The sequence below is a fragment of the Centroberyx affinis genome, unplaced genomic scaffold, assembly GCF_046629955.1.
Source record: "Centroberyx affinis isolate AG114_WGS23_722 - 3 ecotype Tasmania unplaced genomic scaffold, CSIRO-AGI_Caff_v1 ptg004590l_1, whole genome shotgun sequence".
Lineage (NCBI taxonomy): Eukaryota > Metazoa > Chordata > Actinopteri > Beryciformes > Berycidae > Centroberyx > Centroberyx affinis.
In genome coordinates, this window is record NW_027282208.1 from 82501 (window position 1) to 105003 (window position 22503).

General features: G+C 41.9%; 1 protein-coding gene across 1 annotated transcript in view; it reads right to left on the reverse strand.

Annotated features, from left to right (window-relative positions):
• The window catches only part of LOC139665453 (protein unc-13 homolog B), a 200352-nt gene that overhangs the window by 2514 nt on the left and 175335 nt on the right, over positions 1–22503 (reverse strand). The window contains 10 exon segments of the mRNA XM_071544463.1: positions 656–732; positions 2105–2165; positions 2365–2433; positions 2436–2482; positions 2484–2509; positions 3071–3142; positions 3622–3681; positions 5410–5533; positions 6690–6827; positions 6985–7073. Of these exon segments, the coding sequence (XP_071400564.1) occupies positions 656–732; positions 2105–2165; positions 2365–2433; positions 2436–2482; positions 2484–2509; positions 3071–3142; positions 3622–3681; positions 5410–5533; positions 6690–6827; positions 6985–7073 (763 nt within the window).

The window sequence follows — 22503 nt, forward strand, 5'->3', positions numbered from 1 at the left end:
CAGGACAGTGCCACTACTGTCTTTTTCTGTCGGCTAATTTAATGGCTCAATGCGACGTTGTTGTAGGTCGGTTAATCAATGTTTTTGTTTGAAATTATGTGTCTAATGGGCTGTTTTTGCATTTTTTTTGTACGTGTGAATAATTGAGCGTATGCATGAATGAATGAAAACAAAAGCAGTAAACAAAATTAATGAAAACATCAGCGAGAAACGGAGGGGAAGGATGAGATAGCCTATCTCCTGCAACTTCTATTGTTCTGATATTTCATCTCTAATCCCAAAAGCAACTAACCCAAATCATAGACAGTCATGAAATAGCCTACGTCGTCCCCTTAAACATTTTGCTAAATCATGAATTAGGGAGATTTCACCACTCACAACCGTGTTTTTTGTGGCAGCCTTGCGGGGCTTTTATTTTGAAAAGAAAATCGGCTTCGGCTTCAGCTTGAGAGGGAACTGGGAGTTCAAAATAACTGACGAAGAAGAGACCTGAGTGTGGAGCTGGCCTGACAGTTCTCATCTGGATAGAAAGAGAGATGAAGAGGGCAAGTATAGTAATATAAGTGTGTGTGTGTGTGTGTGGGTGTGTGTGTGTGTGTGGGTGTGTGTGTGTGTGTGTGTGTGTGTGTGTGTGTGTCTTGCTCAGGTGTCTCACCTCTGACGCTGACCTTGCGTTCCTTCCCAAGCACCATGTCGATCTGGACCATGGCCTCTCCGATGGGCTTCTCACTCCTGAGCCTGCAGGACACACACACACCACACCACACAGCACCGTGCCTTAACACTCATATCACTGTGACTGATCACTGATAGTGTGAACAGCTAACCGTGCACATGGGCAGATCCACATATATTTCTGTACATGTTCTTCCATCTGTGAATCATAATGGGAGCAGCTAACGGGGCACACTGGCACATCTGCTCTGTCAGTCTAACTACAATTTATAACCTCCTCCTCTCCTCTCCTTTCCTCTCCTCCTCTCCTTGTCTCCTCTCCTCCTCTCCTTTCCTCTGCTCCTCTCCTCTCCTCTCCTCCTCTCCTCATCTCCTCTCCTTGTCTCCTCTCCTCTATCTCTTCTCCTTGTCTCCTCTCCTCCTCTCCTCTCCTCCTCTCCTTCTCATCTCCTCTCCTCCTCTCCTTGGTCTCCTCTCCTCCTCTCCTCTCTTTGTCTCCTGTCCTCTCCTCTCTCCTCTCCTCCTCTCCTTGTCTCTCTCTCCTCCTCCTTTCCTCTGCTCCTCTCCTCTCCTCTCCTCCTCTCCTCATCTCCTCTCTTCTCCTTGTCTCCTCTCCTCCTCTCCTCATCTCCTCTCCTTGTCTCCTCTCCTCTATCTCTTCTCCTTGTCTCCTCTCCTCCTCTCCTCTCCTCCTCTCCTTCTCATCTCCTCTCCTCCTCTCCTTGTCTCCTCTCCTCCTCTCCTCTCTTTGTCTCCTGTCCTCTCCTCTCTCCTCTCCTCTCTTGTCCTTGTCTCCTCTCCTCTCCTTTCCTCTCCTCTCTTGTCCTTGTCTCCTCCTCCTCTCCTCTCCTTTCCTCCTCTCCTCTCCTTTCCTCCTCTCCTCTCCTCTCCTCTCCTTTCCTCCTCTCCTCTCCTCTCCTCTCCTCCATGGTGGGACAGGGTTACTATACTTGCCCTCTTCATCTCTCTTTCTATCCAGATGAGAACCCTGTGACTTACCAATAAGTACATTTTGTCAACAGTAGTCAGACTGTATATCACAGTCTTCATCAGCTTAGCCTTCAATAGGAATAAGTGGCATTTGTTTTTATCTGTTTGTATTGTCTGTATTGTACTGTGTATATATGTAAAATAAAATACATATATAAAAATGTAGAATTAAATCTTTTAAGCCAATAGAAACTCTGTAACAGCAGGATGAAAATGTATCTTTTAAACTTTGTTCTATTTGTTAAGTTCTTATCTAGATCTTATTGCTGCTGCAGTGACCCAGTTTCTTATCTTAGATTTCAGTGAGTAGCTTTGGGCATAAAGTCTTCTGTTACAGTAGAGGCCGATCATGAAGCATCTGAAGAGTGGGCACTAACGGTTAGACACGGCACCATATTGGAAGAACTGCAACAAAATCAGAGATTGCAATGTTGCTGACTTACCCCGGTCAGGGCGAACCTTCTCACTGGGTGTGATTCTGATGCCCATCCCATCATGCACTGCAAGAGAGGAAAGAAGACAAAGATGAAAAGATAGTGCTTAAAAAATACCTTGATTACAGTCAGTTTTAATCGACCTGGTAGATTTACATAAACCACATTCAGCCTTGACCAGATGTGGTTGCTAAGAGATTTGTGACAAAACTAAATGCCTCTTTACTCACTCTGTGTGTGTGTGTGTGTGTGTGTGTGTGTCCACCTTGGGCGTGCTGTGTGGTGACGAAGGTCTTGATGAGAGCGTCGGTGCTCTGGGAGTAGAGGGACAGGCGTAACGCAGCGAAGCCAGCTCAGGACTTTTCTCTACGAAGGCCTTCTCAGCCCGTTCCCCCCGCATGGAAGTATTGCTGAGAGAAGAGGGGGGGGGGGGAAACGGGGAGGACGAGGGTGAAACAAACAATAAACCTATACAACAAACTCAATAAACAAATTCTCATAAACAACACAAATTAAATATTACATGTTCAAAAAGGAGTAGGAAGAAGTATACGCTGATTCTGATGAATAACTAAATCGCTGGTAATTTGGAAAGGGTTTGTAAAAAAAAACTAAAAAAAAGATTAATTACCTAGAAAATACTACCTTTTTTGCTATTTTTTCATGTAAAATACTCCAGGAATAATATATAAATAATTAACAAACAAATAAAAGAAGCTAAATCTACAAGTTAAGTTGAAAAATAAGTCTTTCGCATTTTGAGAAAATGGCCATTAAAGTTTTTTTTTTTTTTTAGCTGAATTTGTACTTGGTATGAAATACTTAAAAATAACTATTTGTAGTTGTTTCGGTTCAAAACCGACCAATCCAGCCAAATCAAATTTTTACTTTTTTTTGGCTTATAATGTGGATTTGAGACGTGGGAGGAAAAAATCTCTCAAGTGTGTGTGAGTGTGCACGTCTCCACCTACCTTGATAGTCTCCAGCCCTGCATCAATAATCACACACTGTTTGGGCGTCAGGGTCTTGGTTTCACCTCCTCCCTATAACAACCACAATTAACAGACAGAGATTACACAGACATTCCCAAAGCACCAGCACTCGAAAATGATAAGAAACTGGGAAAATGTTGCATCAGTTGTTAGTTTTTCAAGCCTGGATCACAGGATCACAGAGCAAGTATGTGATCCTGTGTAGCTCAATGGGTAGAATATGGCAAAAAAGCACAAAAACTTGATCAAATCCACACATTATTAGTTGTCTTTTCAACATTTATTGTAAAATAATATAAGAAAACCTCAGGTGACACCCAACATTAGTCACCATTAATGGTGGGTGAAAAACAGTGTGTGGGAGTCTTCTATTGTCTGCACAGCTCTAACAAAGCAGTTTGGGGTTAAGTGCCTTGCTCAAGGGCAGCTCAACAGTGATTGTGGAAGGGGAGAATATTCCTCATGCATTTTCCCCATCCAGATTTGCCCAGGCAGTATGGGATTCAAACCAGCAACCTTCTATTGTATGCTGTATGCTGTGTTACCTTGAGGTTAGATAGTCCTTTAGCAGCAGTGAGAAGCTGGGCACCCTGCAGAGAGAGAGAGAGAGAGAGGCAGAGAGAGAGAGAGAGAGAAAGAGAGAGAGAGAGGCAGAGGCAGAGAGAGAGAGAGAGAGAGAGAGAGAGAGAGAGAGAGGCAGAGGCAGAGAGAGAGAGGGAGAGAGAGATAGAGGAAAAAAAGAGAGAGAGAGAGATAGAGAGAAAGAGAGAGGGGGGGGGCAGAGAGAGAGAGAGACGCAGAGAGAGAGAGAGAGAGAGAGAGGGAGAGAGAGATAGAGAAAAAGAGAGAGGGGGGGCAGAGAGAGAGAGAGCGAGAGAGAGAGAGAGAGAGCGAGAGAGAGAGAACACAAAATCAGGTAAGGAAGGATATATACCGAGAAAAAAGCACTTTCTCTGAGGAAAAAGGCATTTGCCATTTCTTTTTGGTATCTCCATGTGACACTGCCATGGGCTGCTGCATGTGAAAATGATCCTTATTTGTTCTCCTGCGTTCCAGTGAACACAACACTCATAGTTTGGAGTGTTTACTCGTTTAGTTTGGTTCGAACTGGGGTGCATGTTTCTAATTAACTATCTGATAAACAAGCTTCTTGTGAATCCACATGACTTCTGTTTACAAGCCCTGGTTGGCTGGTAATTAGGCAGAATGAACCTAATGAACCACATACAAAAATGCAAAAAATTAAACTTTTCCACTGTGGTTTGGAGCAAAGAAAACAACCTGTAGCTGTGATCGCATCATAACATTAGACTTACACTTTGGAACATCAGTGGTGGAAGAAGTACTGAGATCTTTTACTTCAGTAAAAGTAGCAATACAACAATGTAAAGATACTCCATTACAAGTAAAAGTCCTGCATTCAAAATCTTACATAAGTAAAAGTACATTTACTTAAGTACAAAAGTATTACAAAAGTACATAAGTATTGGCAGCAAAATGTACCTAGAGTATCAAAGTAAACATACTCATTATGCAAACTGTCCCCATTTAGAGAGTTATATTTTTCATAAATTATTGGAATATTAATACTGATTTATTGACATACATGTACATGTAAGCAGCATTTTAAAGTTGTCAACGTGAAGCTAATCTTAACAATTTAGCTATACTTTTGGGTAGTCTAATCTATAACAATGCTATTTTATAGTTATTTTATAAAGATGGTCAAATGTTTTAAATATAAAATATTGATCTGAAAAGTAACTAGTAACTATAGCTGTGAAATAAATGTAATGGAGTAAAAAGTACAATATTTCCCTCTGAAATGTAGTGGAAATACTCAAGTAAAGTACAAGTACCTCAAAATTGTACTTAAGTACAGTACTTGAGTAAATGTACTTAGTTATTTTCCACCACTGTGGAACATGCGGTGTATCACTCATGTAAAGACTGTTTAAAAGTTTTGCCCAAGACAAAAAGAGCTGTTGACATCCACCACTAGAGGGAGTCAGAGTCCTGCTGGGTGTCTTCTCTTGGTGTACAGGAAGTGTGTTAATGGTTTAAAATCATATTAACACACTTACTTCCCGTATATCAAGAGGAATGAGCCAGTAAGCAGAGACAAACAGAAACACACACACACACCATCATGCATGTGTGTAAAATATATTCTATGTAGTACTGTGTGCCATCGTCTTGAATAAAAAACACTGGCCTCTTAATATCAGATAGCTTTAATGCATTTTAGTTGTGATTGCATTGAGGTGTGTGTGTGTGTGTGTGTGTGTGTGTGTGTGTGTGTGTGTGTGTGTGCCCACCAGGCTGTCGTTGCTCTGAGGCAGGACGATGGTCTTCTCCAGGCTGCTGAGGACGATCTTCCACAGATCCTTCAGGATCCTCTTCAGTACCGTCTTCTCACAGATGTCAGCGAAGATACTAAGACTGAACACACACACACACACACACACACACACCAGAAAATGTGAGCTAACACTGATAGCTTTCAGCAACACATTTGTCTGAGCCAAAGAACCTGGGGCCGGATTCACAAAACCCTCTTAAGAAAAAAAATCTTCTCAAGTGCCATTTTTTTCTTAACTTTAGTCTTAACAAAAAAAATAAGAAAAAATGCTATTCTCAAAAACAGTTCTTATATATTTTCTTAACTTTCTTCTTATGTTTCTTCTTTCTTCTTATGAAAAAACGTACGAATAAATGGTATTCTTGAAATGAAAGTTCTCAAATTTGTTCTTGATTTTTTTCTTAACTTTAAGACCCTTCACCTGTCTTAAAACTCCTACAGTGAAAAGGTAAGCCTCTAATATCATATATTTAAACACATTTTAAATAAGTAGGTTATAGTTCAAAGTCTTCATAGGTTCTCCTACACCTAACATTAAGATGAACATTTATTGTAAAGCTTTATTTGGTGTAGGGCCAGGTAGGCCTCTGTCTCATGTTTATTGAAAATAAGCTAGCAAATTTTACAGTTACCAACAGCAACCAATGTTTAAATCTTTGCTTTAGTTGCCCTAAATAGGTTTTTACCCAAGTGTTTTGTAAATGGAAGCACTTTGGGTTGCCTCCTAGCCTTGTCTCCTAGTCTCAATGGCAGTAAGCCTAAGTAATTAATTCAGGCCCTATTTTGAGAAGTTCTTAAGTAGGAAAATTAAAGAAATTCGTAAGAAATGAGACTGTTACTAAGAAAATATTGAGGAATTGCACTTAAGAGCCTTCTTAAGAACTTCCTAAAATTTCCTCTTGTGTCATTTCTTAAGATCTATCTTAAGAACACATTGGTGAATCCAGCCCCTGCATTGTATAGTGGAAGCCATTGTATTTTGCAATTTGCAGCCTCTAGGCTTCTCCCAGTAATTAATCAAGTAAAATAGAAAACGGTCAACAAAAATCATTATTTGGTGTCAAAGTTCACAATTCTGTTCATTCATGCCAGCAACAGAAGCTCATGAGTAGCGCTGCTTTGTGTTTGAGGATCACAAGCCGAAAAGGTTGAGAGCCACTCCTCCAGACGGCTCTTTCCTCCTCCTAGGAGCTGTAATCTGCCCCCAAACTGGCAACCGGCGAGTCCTCGACTTACTTCCCGTCCAGGAACTCCATGAGGGGCCGCAGCATGGCGTCGGCGTCCGCCTCGGCCGTGCTGCGGTTGGGCGGGCCTTTGATCTGGTACAGGATCTCAGCCATCTGACGCATGCAGCCGTTTATACGGGTCTGGAAACTGGAGAGGAGACGAGACTCAGTCAGAGACAAGTTCTATGAGTCTGTAAGATCATCCTCATCCATCAAAAACTGATGAGGAGTGGATGGTATATGGTTCAGTGGATGGAGCTGACAGTATATTTGTGTGTGTGTGTGTGTGTGTGTGTGTGTCCTACCTCTTGCCAAACATGGTGCTGAAGTTATCCAGGATGGTATTGAGCTTCACCTGCAGCTCATTGAGAATGTCAGCCGCCTCCGTGTCCAGCTAGACACACACACACACACACACACACACACACACACACACACACACACACACAAACCAGAACAGAAAGATGACACCAGGTTATTTCAAGCCTTTACAATCACTAACACAGCTACCCCTGCGTTGCTGTAACAGTCTCACTTCATAACAGTATTTAAAGTGCGGAGAGTCACAGTGGCTATCGACCCCATTCTGGTTCCTGATATCTTTAACACCTCAGTAATTGATCATCGTTGCTCTCCGATGGAAAGACACTCATTTCAGCTGAGAGATGCAGGTGAGTATTGCAAACTTTGGATTTATTCTTCTTATAATTACGCGTTCGGAAACTAAACCAAACGTTGTTTTAGCTGTTCGTTTTTTGCAAGCCCTCTGCGATGCTTTTGTGATTGAAAACAATTAATCTGTAGGTCGACAGTTAATATCCACATCTCATCAGTTTCATCTCTGCACATGTGTGCCTTGGGATCTTTGAGCAGAACTGTGCACATACAGTAGTTTAAAATAAACTTAAGTGTGTTCGTGGGGTTACGAGCGGCCCGTTACCATGAATGAATTTGAAGGAGATAGCATTCAGTTTAATAGTAGACTCAAACCGAAACTATCACTTATGATATTATGGTAAGAGGCTGACTTGGATGATAAACAAAAAGGCAAAAAGTGTATGTATGTACTATTATGGGAATAGATCTAGAAGGTGGAGATGAGTATGTGTGTGTGTGTGTGTGTGTGTGTGTGTATTGTGTGGTGACAAAAGTCGTGATGAGAGCATCAGCGGTCTGGGAGTTGAGGGAGAGGACATACTGCAAGCTGCAGTAAGCAGGTTAATTTAGCAGTGCCAGTGTGTGTGTGTGTGTGTGTGTCTAGGTGTGTGTGTGTTTACAGTATGTGTGAGTCAGAGATACAAGACAGTGACTTACAGTATGTGAATGTTTTGTGTGTGTGTGTGCATCAGCGCTTTCGGATGAGGAAGGTACAGATCATGACACAGGAAAGACATGCTGGCTAAAAGACTAAGAAGACTGTGGCTGAGAAGAGCTTGCAGATGATGTGACAGACAGAAACAGACGACACGCTCATCTCTGCCTCTTCAAACCCATTCAACAGTGTCTGAAAAGAGCGCTTGACGTTATAAAGAACGCGCCGTTTCCTGCACCTCCAGCAGGCCTTTCAAAATGCCGCCACAAGGACCTGTGAGATGTGAAATAAAAATCTTTTACACACAGGCAACAAGTCATTTGACAGCAGGAGGCTTGTCGCTCTTTCCTCTTAGCCCTTTCCCTCTGTAAATGGTATTTCTCGAGTGTGGAAAGTCGCATTCAGTGAACATAATAACATAATTGTAATAACCAAGGTGAATGCTTCCCAGAAATCCCCTGAGCCCGCTGATGTTGAAAATATAAATTGGGAGGAAGTCGATAAAGAGGCGCTCTAGAATTAGCTTACTGATGCCCACTATGGACTGATTTATGTCACAGACAGAAGACCTGGGAGGAATTCTAACAGACTAAACCATCATGTCTTTGCCTGATATCAGACAGAATTGTCAACTCGTTAAACTCCATTTCCATCTTCAGTCTGACATTGCCTCCACTCTAACCGATTTCCGTCAGGGGGGGAGGATTCGATTTTCCCTAACCAATCAGAGACCAACGTATCCGCCTGAATCTAACGTCATTTTAAGTCGACACTGAAGCGAAAAAAAACCATCTCCCATGCAAAACATGCCTTCAAAGCAGAGTGCTGTTCAGAAAGTAATTGGTACTTTTAATCGATTTAGAACAGCCTCGACAGCAGTGTCTATCTTGTCTATAGCGGTCGCCATTGTTGTTATTACTCCTCCTTGGTTCCGGCGCACAGCTTGACAACAGCTTGACAACGGCGTTAGTCCCGTCCATGGCGCTGATTGGCTAATCGTTAGTCGCTCATTGGACCGATCATTTTTCAATCAAGAAACCGCTGTTTCATGTCATGATGCCAGACCAGAATCAGTCAACTTGGTGGAGTGGGCGGATTCAAAGGTCTGGACCCAGGCAAATCATGTCTACCAGTCACCTCTGTTTTTTAGCTAATAACAATGATAACGTGATGCCGCTTGCCTCCCTCCTCTGAGATCAGGCTCAGCTACAGAGCAGCAGTGCTGCAGCTGGTAGGGATTCAGTGTCTTGCTCAAGGACACTTCAGCAGGGCGGATGGCTGCTTACTGACATGTGGAACTGAATCCTGGTCCTCTGTTTGAAGGACGGTCTCCCTGCTCACTATAACCACCCTGCTTTCTGAGCACCACCTCGCCCAAACGGTCATTTGTATTTACTTGAGTCATTGACCCATGGAAAACCTCAAGTGGCTGGGAAAAAAAATTGGGTTCTCATATGATGGATTCCTCTGTAAGTATACACATATATATGTGAAAAATTGACACTCAAACATTCAATTTTGTGGATAAAATCCACTTTGAAAGTCTCAGAAATGGAAAGTGGCGTTCCTGCATAGAGAACAGCACTTACACAGTCTGAACTTTGACATGAGTTCATCTGAGTTTTCTATTTCTGAAATGCTTGAAGTGGATTTTCACAACAAAATCAAACATCTGAGCATCAATATTTCACGTCTGTTTTGTACTTAAGGAGGAAGCCAGTGTATTAGAACCAATTTTTGACCAGCTGCTTCTTGACGCACGTTATGTGGTCAAGATTTCCTCCAAGGACTCAAGATACAAATAAATGTAAAGGAACGTCTTGAGTCTGTTGGGGCAAACTCTCTACATTTTGGCGATCTGATTGGTTTAATAACATGCTAAGCTAGTGGTAAAGCATGCTAAACTCTCACTGTTATCAGCAACGTGCAACAATGCATCCCTAACCTCCTTGATCCCTTCCCTTGACAATAACAACAGAAAAGCCAGAGCTGCAAATTAGAGCTTTCCAATGGACATGCAGCCTAAGAGTGACTGTTACCCCCTTTCCACCAACTGGAACCTAGTGCTGGTGCTGGGTCGCAGTTGGTTCAACTTGCGAACCTTCTAAGAACCGGTTTGCTTTTCCACGGGCTAGAGCTGGCTAGAGAGCCATGTCATTACGTCACTGTATACGTCTGTATACATCTCCGCTTTCCCAGCAACACTAGCGCCAACTTCAAGCACAACAACCAAAATGGCGGACCACGTCTCTTTACAAGTGTTGCTCCTGGCTTTGCGAGCCTTCATTGGCAGCCAAACACGACCGGTCGACACGATTTCACGTCCATGAAGCTCTGTTTTTTTAACTTCTTCTTGGTCTTGTTGGTTTTGTTGGTCACGATAATCCCGCCCCCAGCCACTGACATAAGCGGTTCTTTATTCTAGACCAGCAAAGTGTTGGTGCCACTCTGGAACCAGTTTTCCTGGCCGAGAGCCGGTTCTGTCGAAACGTGAAGAACTGGTTCGAGATTAGGCACCGGCTCCGAACCGGCCCTCGAACTGCCTTGGTCAAAAAGGGGTATGAGAGCCACTAAGAGGAGGTTGGCAACAGAACTTCAGTAAAGCTGTAAAATACAGCCTGAAACTGTTTAGTATGCAAGACCTCAACTGTAGTCCACAAGTTATGGCTTATGGCAAGTGGCTAGACCATTGCGCAATATCCATAAGCATCCCAAAGTGTCTTTGTAGAAAGTGTGCCGGCGCTAACTGTGAAACTGTGTCATTAGATAGATTGTGTAGTGAGAGGTGTTGGGCAGCCAGCCACGCCATATAATTGGACTAAAGCAGAGCAGTGACTTTCAGGTGACACTGCGTTTGGAGCGCTCTGCATTTTAACTGAGGAAACTTTGCAGTGAGTGAAGAGAAAGGCTGGACTCCACTCACTCCACAAAAAAAGAAAACACTGAGTTCTCTTTGTCTCTTTTGCTTGTCCATGTTTACGTCATTTCGTCTTTGTCGTTTTTTATTAACGCTTAGATCATTTTGCCATACAAGTCAAACTTAAATCTTTATAGGCACTTAGCAGTGAGCGTGTCTGTGTGTGTGTGTGTGTGTGTGTGTGTGTGGTGTGTGTGTGCGCGCGCAGTAACCTTGAAAGATGAATGAAAATACAGACCAACAATCCCTTCCAAAACAACTCTATGTTCCAGAGGATTATAAATCAAGAACAGTAGTGATATAAAGAGATGTTTGTTGCCAAGCCTGGGGCTGGATAGTGCAGATAAACTGAATCACTGATGACTTCAGTTCTTTAACCATTGCATATTAAATAATATGGTATACTCCATTAAAACAGACCATTTCAGCAAGTACATGGTCGCAAGCTCAATTTATCTACAGCTTAGCAGGGTGAACACTGTAGTAAAAGAGAAAGACATTAAAGAGAGACAATGTCAAGATAGCACAATTGAACCCTTAAAGGAATACAGCATTTTTTGGGGAGATTGGCCCATTAGTCAATTTACTTGTTAAGTGATGAGAATATATAGTATAAGTATAATAGTAGGTAACTAGACATTATCCAAAGTGAGAAGACTGTGTAATAAAAAGCTGCTAATGGTTTTTATTATACGCTATGGCCTGTAGAATCCTACATTTTAAAAATTGAGCATCATTAACTCAATATAGCTGATGTAGCCAGGTTTATTTTTGGAACTATTTCAGGTGAGCAACCACGTATTCATCCACTGCGTAGTAATTTTTTGTTGTACATTCTCCCATTGGTTGAAAAAGTACTACTACTCATAAATATTTGTTCTCAGTACTGCAAGTATTGCTGGAATTTCCTCCAGAATTTCCCACGGTCTCCCATCGCCCACTTCGCCTTCACGTAATTCAAAACAGTACATTATTTTTGTATCATATTTCATGTAAATTTTAACAATTTCCTACACAAAACTGCCACATATCATTCAGGATTACTTACTATTTATCTTTAGAGCTGCTACAAGTTCTCATTTTCTCACTTTTGAGATAATGCTAGTTGCCTACTATCACTCAACATAGTGGAATGCTAAAGTGTTAGCATGGAGCACCGGGGGTAATGATCTACCGGGGACACATGGATGATTTTGGTGTCTGTGTTTTCATCACTGAACAGATAAGATGCCAAGGTGGGGATGGGGTAGGTAAACATGAGGAAAACAACTCTTAAGAACACAAGAAGCTTCTACACAAACAAACACACATACACACACACACACACACAGACACGCACACACACACTCTCTTTCTCACTACAGTCACAGTCTAACATTAGAAGTCTCTCTCTATCGCTCTACTGTACCTTCTTTGTGCCAGCTGTGGCTTCGATCTTCCCAGGAGGACAGAAAAAAAACAAAAAAAAAAACGAGAGAAGACACAAAAGAAAAAGGAAGAAGAAATTGCAGACAGTACTGTGCGGGATATTGATGAGGAAAACAAAAAAACAACAACAATATTTCGCAGCAACAGGGTTGTAGCCTACATTATGGATATGCACAGCAGTTAAAAAGAGTATGAGGGGAAGCCAGGGTGATTTTTGTGATACTGCCTGGTGTGTTGGGTTATGGTGAGTGGGTGAGTTTAGTAAAAGAAGTAAAAGAGGAATTGTTATTGCAAAATTAGTTATTTTTTTGCCACCAGAACATAGAAGGAATCTAGCTTGAGAGACATTAGGAGTTCTGTGCTACAATATGCTAATTTGGTTTTACAGTGTCTGTGGTACTAATGCAGGACAGCTGCAGGATAAATGCAAAACAAGATGACTTCTACATTGACTACCAGTCTAAATACAGGAGTGGGAGGTTCATTTGAAGCAGCTAAATACTGTAGGTTGACTTCTAGAAAAGTTACAGGTGGAACGCAGGGAGGAAGAGTTCTACAAGGGAATAAGGAAGTTGTTCTGTGATTGGGCAAACAAACCTTGTTTACTTCCTCCTTGGACTGGTGAGAGAAATAATAATAAAGCAACATTAGGAAACAGTCTGCGACACACTGTATCGGTTTGAAATTGTGTATATTTTCCTCACGATTGTACGATAACATGAAAGGAAACGATAAGCCAGCACTTGAGAAAATGTAAATATAAGGAAACACAACACAGAAACAAAATGAAATGACCTGCTCAACGAGAAAAAAATGCCTCATCCGGAGCAACAATCACTCAGCACAAATCTAATTAGGCTGCGCCGCCTCAGCCGACGGCCAGATCGAGTGTTCTGGCGAATGGGAACGTTTCCTTGAATGGGATTCTGGGAAGTGTCTGAGTCATATCGTCGACCAATCAGACGGCAGTAACAGGAGGGCAGCAGACAAGAGCAGAGCTGCTGAAATGGTCAGCTCCTTCGCTTTTATACTCGGCCCATACAACACACACGCTCACCTACACACACTAAATTTGTCAAACTCGACACAAATCTGCACTTCAGCTGCTCTCATATGCAGCTTTTGTATCTGAACACACCATATAAAACATAAAAATTACGTTTCTGCACACTGATACAGTTTGCCATATTTTACAGATGTGCATATTAGTACAGATATGACCGTTATAGAAGCTCCACTACTTTCTACACACTTGCTGAATTGCTGCTGTACTGTTCCACCATCACAAAGAGGAATAGTGTGGAGAAGTTTTGCTCTCTTTTTGAGCATCAAAAGTTACAAGAAATGATCTTCAGGCTGCTTTTCCCCTTTCGGCCATGTTTTGAACTATATGCTTTTGAGCCAAAGCACCCAAAGTAATCATTAGCGCCTCAGTCAACAGAGGCAGAGTATCAAACATCTTCATTAACTATTAATGCAGGACAGATGTAGGATAAATGCATGAAGGAGGATTTCTACTAGGGCTACTACTGCGGCTAGTGTTTTTGGCTCTCAACTTTTACAAATCTGTGTACATGTTGCTGACAAGATAAACTAAGCGAGGAAGATTAGCGGTGCTTCAACCACCCACCTGTTTGCTCTTATTGTCCTCCTTAGGGCAAAGAAGAGAAAAGAATTGTTTTAAAAGAGAACCATCACAATAAATCTCCCTCTTTCTTCCGCTTTCCCACACACACACACACACACACACACACACACACTACCACTAGTATTTTTTGTAGAATCACAATATTGACACGTAAAGCTGACTAACAGCAAGAAATGAACTCATCAGAATCTACTGAAAAGAAGATCGGGAGTTCAAGGAATTTAAGAGGGAGGGATAGCACTGGAGAATGGGGGAAAACTCTGAATAGACAGAGAGAAAATTAATTAATAATATAATTGTATTATTATTAAGTCGAGGGACTTGGATGGAGAGGAGAGGGAGTGATGGGTGAAGGGCAGAGCAATGACAAACCAACCTGCTTCTCTTTGTCTTTCTTTTCAGCCTGCAGGGACACACACACACACACACACATTTGGGAATGAGCTACGCTTTGATACCGGAGACACAAGGTACAAACACGTGCTCCCGCACACTTTTGCACACTCTTTTGGAATGAGCTGTGCTTTCATACTTGATACACACACTCAGTGGCAACTTCATGACTGACGTACTCTGGTTACGCAAACAGCTCACTCCTCCAGATAGTGAGTCACGTACAAATAAAGAATATTGTATTGTTGCATGCGCTTCTATGGGTTGAAAACAACCTTTGGGCTTATTGAATCTTTTTCCAAAACAATTTGTTAAAACGTCATCAAGCTAAAAATATGGCTGTTTTTCTGAAAAGCTGACATTTTGGGGATACAAGGCTTTCACCTGACAACAGCGACATGTATAAAACACAGACAGGGTCGAGAGGTTCTGTTACTGTCCGGATAAACGTTAGTAGGGGCAAAATGTGTGATTTCAGCCACTGTGAATGTGGTATGGTCGTTGATGCCAGACACACTGGTTGTAACAGCTCAGAAACAGCCGACCTCCTGGGGTTTTTGCACACAACGATGTCTAGAGCCATAGTGTCCAATCATGTGCCATGGAGAGCCAAGAGTCTGCAGGTTTTCCTTCCAACCAATCATACACCAGGTCATTTCACTAATACCTCTGCTTGAAGGTGTGCTAATCGGTGAAATCAGCTGATGATGCAGACTCTTGTCCCTCTAATTGGACACCACTGGTTTACCCAGAATGGTGCAATAAGCAAAAGAAGTGGACAAAAATGCCGTGGTGAGAGAGCAGGAGAACTTGTTCAAGCTAGTGGTGTACAGATTCTTAGAACTCACTGGTCCGACCTGGATGGATAGATGGATGGATGGATGGGCTACAGCAGCAGAAGACCACGCTCAGCTTTCACTCATGTCAGCTAAGAACAAGATGATGAAGCTAAAGCGGGCACATGCACAGCTAAATCGGACGACTGACGAGTGGAAAAACGCCACCGGGTCTGACAAATCCCACTTTCTGCTGCAACATGCTGATGGCGAGTTCAGAATTTGGCGTAAAACAACATGAATCCATGGATCCATCCTGCCTGGTGTCCACAGTACAGGCTGCTGGTGGTGATGTAACGGCGTAGAAAAATGTTTTCTTGGCTCACATTAGACTCCTTAGTACCAACTGAGCTCTCTACTTTGTCAAATGGACACACAGCACACATCGTCTATAGGAATAGTTCACCCAAAAATGAAAATTCTGTCATCATCTCCTCCCCCTCATGCCAGTTGAAACACAGGTGAAGTTTGTCCATATAACACACAGAGAGGCTGCAGCACAACTCCATAGCAGCCTTCTCCAAAACAACTGAAGTCAGTGGGGACCAGTTCTTCAGAGTTCCAAAAAGACCTACAGTATATTTACACCATCATTTAGTGCAAATCTTAACTACAGCTGATTGATTTGCAACAAATAATGGTGTATAGGTCTTTCTATTCACAGTGTGATTGTTTGGCTGTTTTTGTTTTGGAGCTCTAAAGAACAGGTCCCCATTGACTTCAGTTGTTTTGGAGAAGGCTGCTACCAAGTTGTGCTGCAGCCTCCCTGTGTGTTATATGGACTAACAAATTTCACCTGTGTTTCATTTGGCATGAGGGTGAGTAGATGACAGAATTTTCATTTTTGGGTGAACTATTCCTTTAAGTTCTGTCCGCAGATCTAAACCCAATAGAGACACTGGGAAGAGGTAGAATGTGATTTTCGTAGCATGAATGTGCAAAATCTGCAGGGACTGAGTGATGCTAACGAGTCAGCATGGACCTTTTCTTCTGGAATGTTTTCAGCACCATGTACATTCCAGACTTTGAATAATTCAGGCTACTCTGAAGGTCAAAAGGAGTCCTATCTGGTACCGGTTAGATGGACCTAATAAAGTGGCCACTGAGTGGTTACCACACAAACACACACACACACAAGCACGCATACACACAGACAACCACATACACACACACACACACACAGACACAGACACACACACCTCTAAATGCATTAAAAAAACATATAACTTTGATGTGTCCCACACTTCTTGTTCACACACACACACACACACACACACACATACAGCTGAGTGGCACACACACCTTTTCCTTCTTGGATACAGTCTAGGAAGATGACGAAACAGAAAAGAAAAAGATGAAATGGAATAAATGTTAGTAAACAACAAAGAGAGAAACCCCCCCCCCCCCTATATTTTGCCCTTGGTATCAGAGGGTCTTAACCGCTTCACTAAACTTCCTTCTGATAGCCTACCTTTTCCTTGTCAAGCTGTTGGATGATGTAAGCAAAGAAAGGAAAGAAACAAAGATGAATAAAAAGGAAAAACAATCATAAACATAAGAAACAGAGGGTGAGAGGATGATGGTTGATGGCATGGCGCAGGATAAAAAGAAGAAGGACCATGTGCACTTACACTCACTCAGACACACACAAACACACACACGCAAAGGGAGTGGAGGATTCAGTCAAACACATGTATGGACATCAGTCAGATCATGGCCGGTCCAGGAGAGGAGAGGTTGGTTATGGAAATGTTGGAAGGACCAACATTGTGTAAAGCAACCAAACCTTCTCCTGCTCCTCCTCACTGTCATCATATGCTGAGGACTCATCCTAGAGGAGGTGAAGACGTACACAACCGCTTTCAGCACTTAACACACAGCCTGGACACAACCTATCCATTACCCTTTTTCATCCCAAAAAACTCAAAAACAAGTTAAAAATAGACTCGGCTCTAATTTCTCAAGGCCATGGAAAATTCTTGGCGATTAATGGCTTAACTTAATAACAGCCACAAAATATCTACTAAGTGATGAGACTGGGAAGAATGGATCAATATTCTGCTAATGTTAGCCTGCGTGTCCCCAAGGAGCCTCTCTGTTCAACGCCGGCTGCTTTGTGTCTTCATGTTCAATGGAAAGGACGTGCTGTCGTGTGTTCCTGACAGCGCTGACAGTTTAGAAATCTGTTCGTGCGGAAAGTTGAAAATATCTAAAGTTTTAGCAGAAGAGCTCCGTGCGTCAACCAGACTTTCAACAGTCTCAGAATCAGCAGGAGCCGACCGACAAACTCTCAGCGTCTCTTTAGTACTGCTGGATAAGAACAGAGATGCCTGGTGGCGACAGGGACTTAATGATAGAGACAAGACACTAATTTGCAATGTCATCGGGTGACAAATCCTGGACTCTTTCCATTGACAGTGAATGACAGACTGAGGTTGGGGACACAATGCCCATGGTGCATTTTGCTGGTTCAGACCCATTAATTTAGTCTTCAATTCACTGTCAATAGAACAATTCCAGGTTTATTTGTGATGTTGCTTGGCATAAACTACTTTAATATTCTTCTTATATTCTATAAAACACACCAAATTGGTAGTTAAAGCTGCACTATGCAAGATTTTTATGTAAAAACAGACTCAAGAGCGTCCCATCCCTCTGATTGAGACACTGAAGATTTGCCTCATTTGTCCAAATTAAATTCAGATGTCAGATATGGTCAGTGGCGGGAAAAGTTCTCTGCCCACAGGAAGTGACAAATAAAAACCTGAGAGCGAAAGTGAGCAGTGCTCTGTCCAGTGAAAGCTGGACTCACTAACATTAGATCTTTTCCTCTCTCGTCTCTTTGGTTTCCTTTGGTATAAAGCATCACAGACCGGCCGTTTGGGAAACATGAGCGTGCTGAGTGACGTTTACTGACGTCACAGGACGTGCAGAGAGGATTTCTGGGTATTGAATCAAACAGTTACCTCTCGTTGCCATTTGGGGCCGCCAATGTGCGAAGTTGCCTAGTGCAGCGTTAAATTCAATAACACTCACAACATACAGGATCTACTCAGTAGTGAGAATGGAGATAAGGCTCAGAGTTAAAAATTCTGCCAATACTCTACACACACAACAGAGACAACATAAGGACACAAGTACAGTGGAAACACAGCACAACACAAACACAACATCCTGGCTACACAAGATTTGGTGACCAGCTGTCACTGGACTGGACCAACCAACCTTTTTGTCCTTCTCCTTGTTGTCAACCTGAGGACAGGACAGGAGTCTGTGTTTTATTGACTTATTGCATCCACAACAACCCAATACACAGAACTGACCATAGCTTTGTGGCAAAATCCAGCACTATACAACAAGTTAACAGTTAACCAAAAAAGGGAAAGGGATGGATAAAATTAAACAACAAATAATGCCATTGCCAGGTTTCCCACCATGGCCCTGATATAAAATTCCATGACTTTTTTTCAGACTCTCCATAACTTAGTTGGAGTGCTTCCAGGGCCTAAAAATGTTCACTGGTTTCCACTGCAGTTGAGACAAAACAGCTGAAAACCACCAACCATCTAACGCAATCAGTGTGTGAAACAAGTTGTGAAATACATTCCTGTTAACTGACTCGTTTGTAAAAATTCCCTGATGTTCCCTGATGACTTCCAGCGGGTCAGCGACGAGCGGGAACCCTGCTGGGCCGCTTTGCTTCATTAAAACGCGTGGCAGGAAGTCCTAGTGGTTAGAAAGGCCGTCCCACAATCAAAAGGTCACAGGTGTGATGTCCCGCAAAGTGATGCAGGACAGAAAGACACTGAACTCCTACCTGCTCGCTCACTGAGAGTCGCTCTATGAGAGCATCAGCCACAAAAAGTGTCCAATTTAAATCAGAGTCTACAGAACCACTCAGGCCTCTAAGGGAAAGATATTTTTGGAGCAGACAGGAGGGGGTGTGGGGGGGTCATACCCAGCCCTCTGCCAGTGTACCAAAAATAATGACTCCCCTTTCTGGAGCTCCCAGGTCTAGACAGCCATACTGTTTACTCAACCTAATTTTCACCCATTTATAATCCAGGCGCAAGTGAAATACAAAACAACGTAAAAATAATGAAGATAAATACAAGCCAAAAACATCAGGGCTTCCTCTAACATCCAAAGGGAGCAAATGAGCATCTCAGGGCTCCTCCTCACAAAGAAAACCCCTTTCTGAAGGGGTTTCTCAAGGAACACAATAGGGCTCCCATATAACTGCAATCTAAAGAACCCCTAAAGTTCAAAAACAACATATTGTTCCATAGTTTTAAGAAGTTTAAACACATTCATTGTCTGGAGCAGTTAAAATGGACTGTCTGCATTAATGAACCTGGAGCTAATTTCTCAGTATAAAAGGTGGTTCTCTCTCTCTCTCACACACACACACACACACACACACACACACACACTTTGTAAACAAAAGCCCAACAGACAAAGGGTCGATGCACTTAGCAGGAACCATAAACAGTATCACTCCTCTCCATTGTAACTTCCCGCAGCTGTTAAGCCAACAGTAATGCCAGCCATTATGCAGCACAGCCCGGGTTCTAGCACCCGTTCATTATCTGATGCTCGCTCTTTTCCCTTTGCTCCTAATCTGAATATTCCAGCTCATCGCCGACGCGTTGCAGGCGCCTCCTGTCAGGCGGCAAAGGAAGCCATTGTGAAAGCCCCCACAGGGCAGCTAAATACAAAACATTTTGATGCACTCTGAAATTCAATTATCTGGCAGCCCACTGGTAGTCTATTAAGCACTCACGAGAGGAGGGAGGCTGTGTTAGAGTCCCTGTAAATCTGTTAAGAGCTTTGTTAGTATGTGGCGCTGGTGGCTTTATAGGCGATTTGGCGTCAGGACTAAGGTGGGATATGCAAACTGTGGTTAGGCAGCAGGAGTTGGGTGGTAAAGGGAATTTAAATTGATAACAGGGTAAAAGTCATTTTACTCAGTGCACAAAATGTGTAACATTATACATAATTCCTGTGATCTTGGACAGTTGAGTCGAGATTTGTGACTCTAAGAAGCATCTCCTAAAGCGAGAAATAATAAGACAACTAAGACTCTAAACCAGTGGTCTCACATCATGTGACAGTCTGCAGGTTTTCATTCTAAACAGCAGTGGTGGAAAGTAACTAAGTACATTTACTCAAGTACTGTACTTAAGTACAATTTTGAGGTCCTTGTACTTTACTTGAGTTTCCATTTTATGCAACTTTGTACTTATACTCTACTACATTTTAGAGGGAAATATTGTACTTTTTTATTCTTTTTTTGTACTATAGTTACTAGTTACTTTTCAGATCAATATTTTATATTTAAAACATTTGATCATCTTTATAAAATAACTATAAAATAGCACTGTTAGATTAGACAACCCAAAAGTATAGCTAAATTGTTAAGATTAGCTTCACGTTGACAACTTTAAAATGCTGCTTACATGTACACGTATGTCAATAAATCAATATTAATATTCCAATAATTTATGCAAAATATAACTCTCTCTCACTCTGGGGACAGTTTGCATAATGAGTATGTTTACTTTGATACTCTAAGTACATTTTGCTGCCCTCACTTAGATGAACAAATGTTAACAACGAAATTAAATCACAGTTTTAAGTCTCTGGTTCCTATCTTATTTGCAAATATTGAAATTAAAATGATATAAAAATGTCCAAGATCCGAGGAAATATACATGTGAATACTATCTAGGATGGATTTTCGCTTTGTTAAAAACCTCAATCCTCCACCTTTAAGGTTTTCTTTTCTCCCATAATCCCCCTCACCTCAGATCCTTCTGAGTCCGAGCAGCCAGACTGAGGTCGAGATGGACAGAACAAGAAAAAAAGAGGTGAAATAAGACAAAATAATTAAAACCAAAGAAAGGAATAGAAGAAATCATATGGAATGAAAAAGGCCTCAGTGGGAATGATCTAGAAACCCTCTCTCACCTTGGAGTCCTCCGACTGGCGGCCATAAGGAACGGCCCCCAACAAAGACAATTATTTGAAAAAGGCAGAAAAAGTGGATTAGATAAACCGATTTTTTTTTATTTTTTTTTTGCTGACACTAAGCCACTTTAATGAAAACTCAGATTAATATCACAGAACTTAATCCTAGCCCTACCCACCATGTCATCCTCCCCTTCATTGTCAGAGATGGCCTGGTGAGGATGGAACAAAAAAACAAACAAAGAAAATAAAATATGGGATAAAAGAAATCTGATGATATAATAAGACAGAAAAAAAAAAACATTCTTATAATCAAGTATTGTTCCACTTACAGGTTTTGTAAGGACACATACAGTGCGGTAACAACTATTTGCAGCATCATTCTCAGATTATGCTGGCATCCAGTCGACCAAGTAAGCGTAACTAAATTAGACACTAATTTGTGATAATTCATTCATTTATTTATTAAATTTACAAGATGCATTCATTCATTTATTTATTAAATTTACAAGATGCAATGTAGCAGTCCCTTGTGCATGATCTTTACACACATACAGTGATTCTGGATCTTTTTGGTTGTGCCAAATAAAGCGATGCTGACTTGTGACCCCCCATCACATCACCTCACATCACATCATGCACCGCCTGAATAGTGAACTCTGATGACAAATGATGATTTTTATTTTCTAATTTCAGGGTATTTTACTTGGCTGATTATTGGAAGAAGCACGCAAACAAGCAAATATTCACCAGTTTAATGAGAAGTGTAATAAAGTAAAGTTTTGTATGATAGAACTATTCCAGAATCCTGAAAAATTTTCAAATCTATGCAATTTGAACCCCCCCCAAATCCCAGCTTGATAACCACTGGTACAGTACGACATAGGGTCGAAAGAAAGTATTTGGTATGTAGGTTGGATTTGAGAGAGGATCTCAGCGTAATGCATCAAAGTTTGGTAATGCTGATGTCTCACTAACTGACCACCAGTCACTTTATTCAAACTGTCTATCTGAAAGTCGGGACAGGTGGACCCACCTCCTCATCAAACTCCTCAGGCTCCTCCTCGTTCTCAAGCTTGGGGAAGAAGCAGCACCATGAAAACACAGTTTGACATAAATCCCTCATATACTTCTACAAATGCAAGGAACTTCGCTCATGGGGAGAATTCAGGAGAGATCAGGTGGAAAGGGATACCGAAGGTTATTCTTTGGGCACTGTTTTATAGGAGTGAATACTGGGGAATCTAGCGAGGAGGAGGAGGAGGAGGAGGAGGAGGGGGAGGAGGAGGAGGTCTAGTTTCTTGCTTTATGAATAGAGGA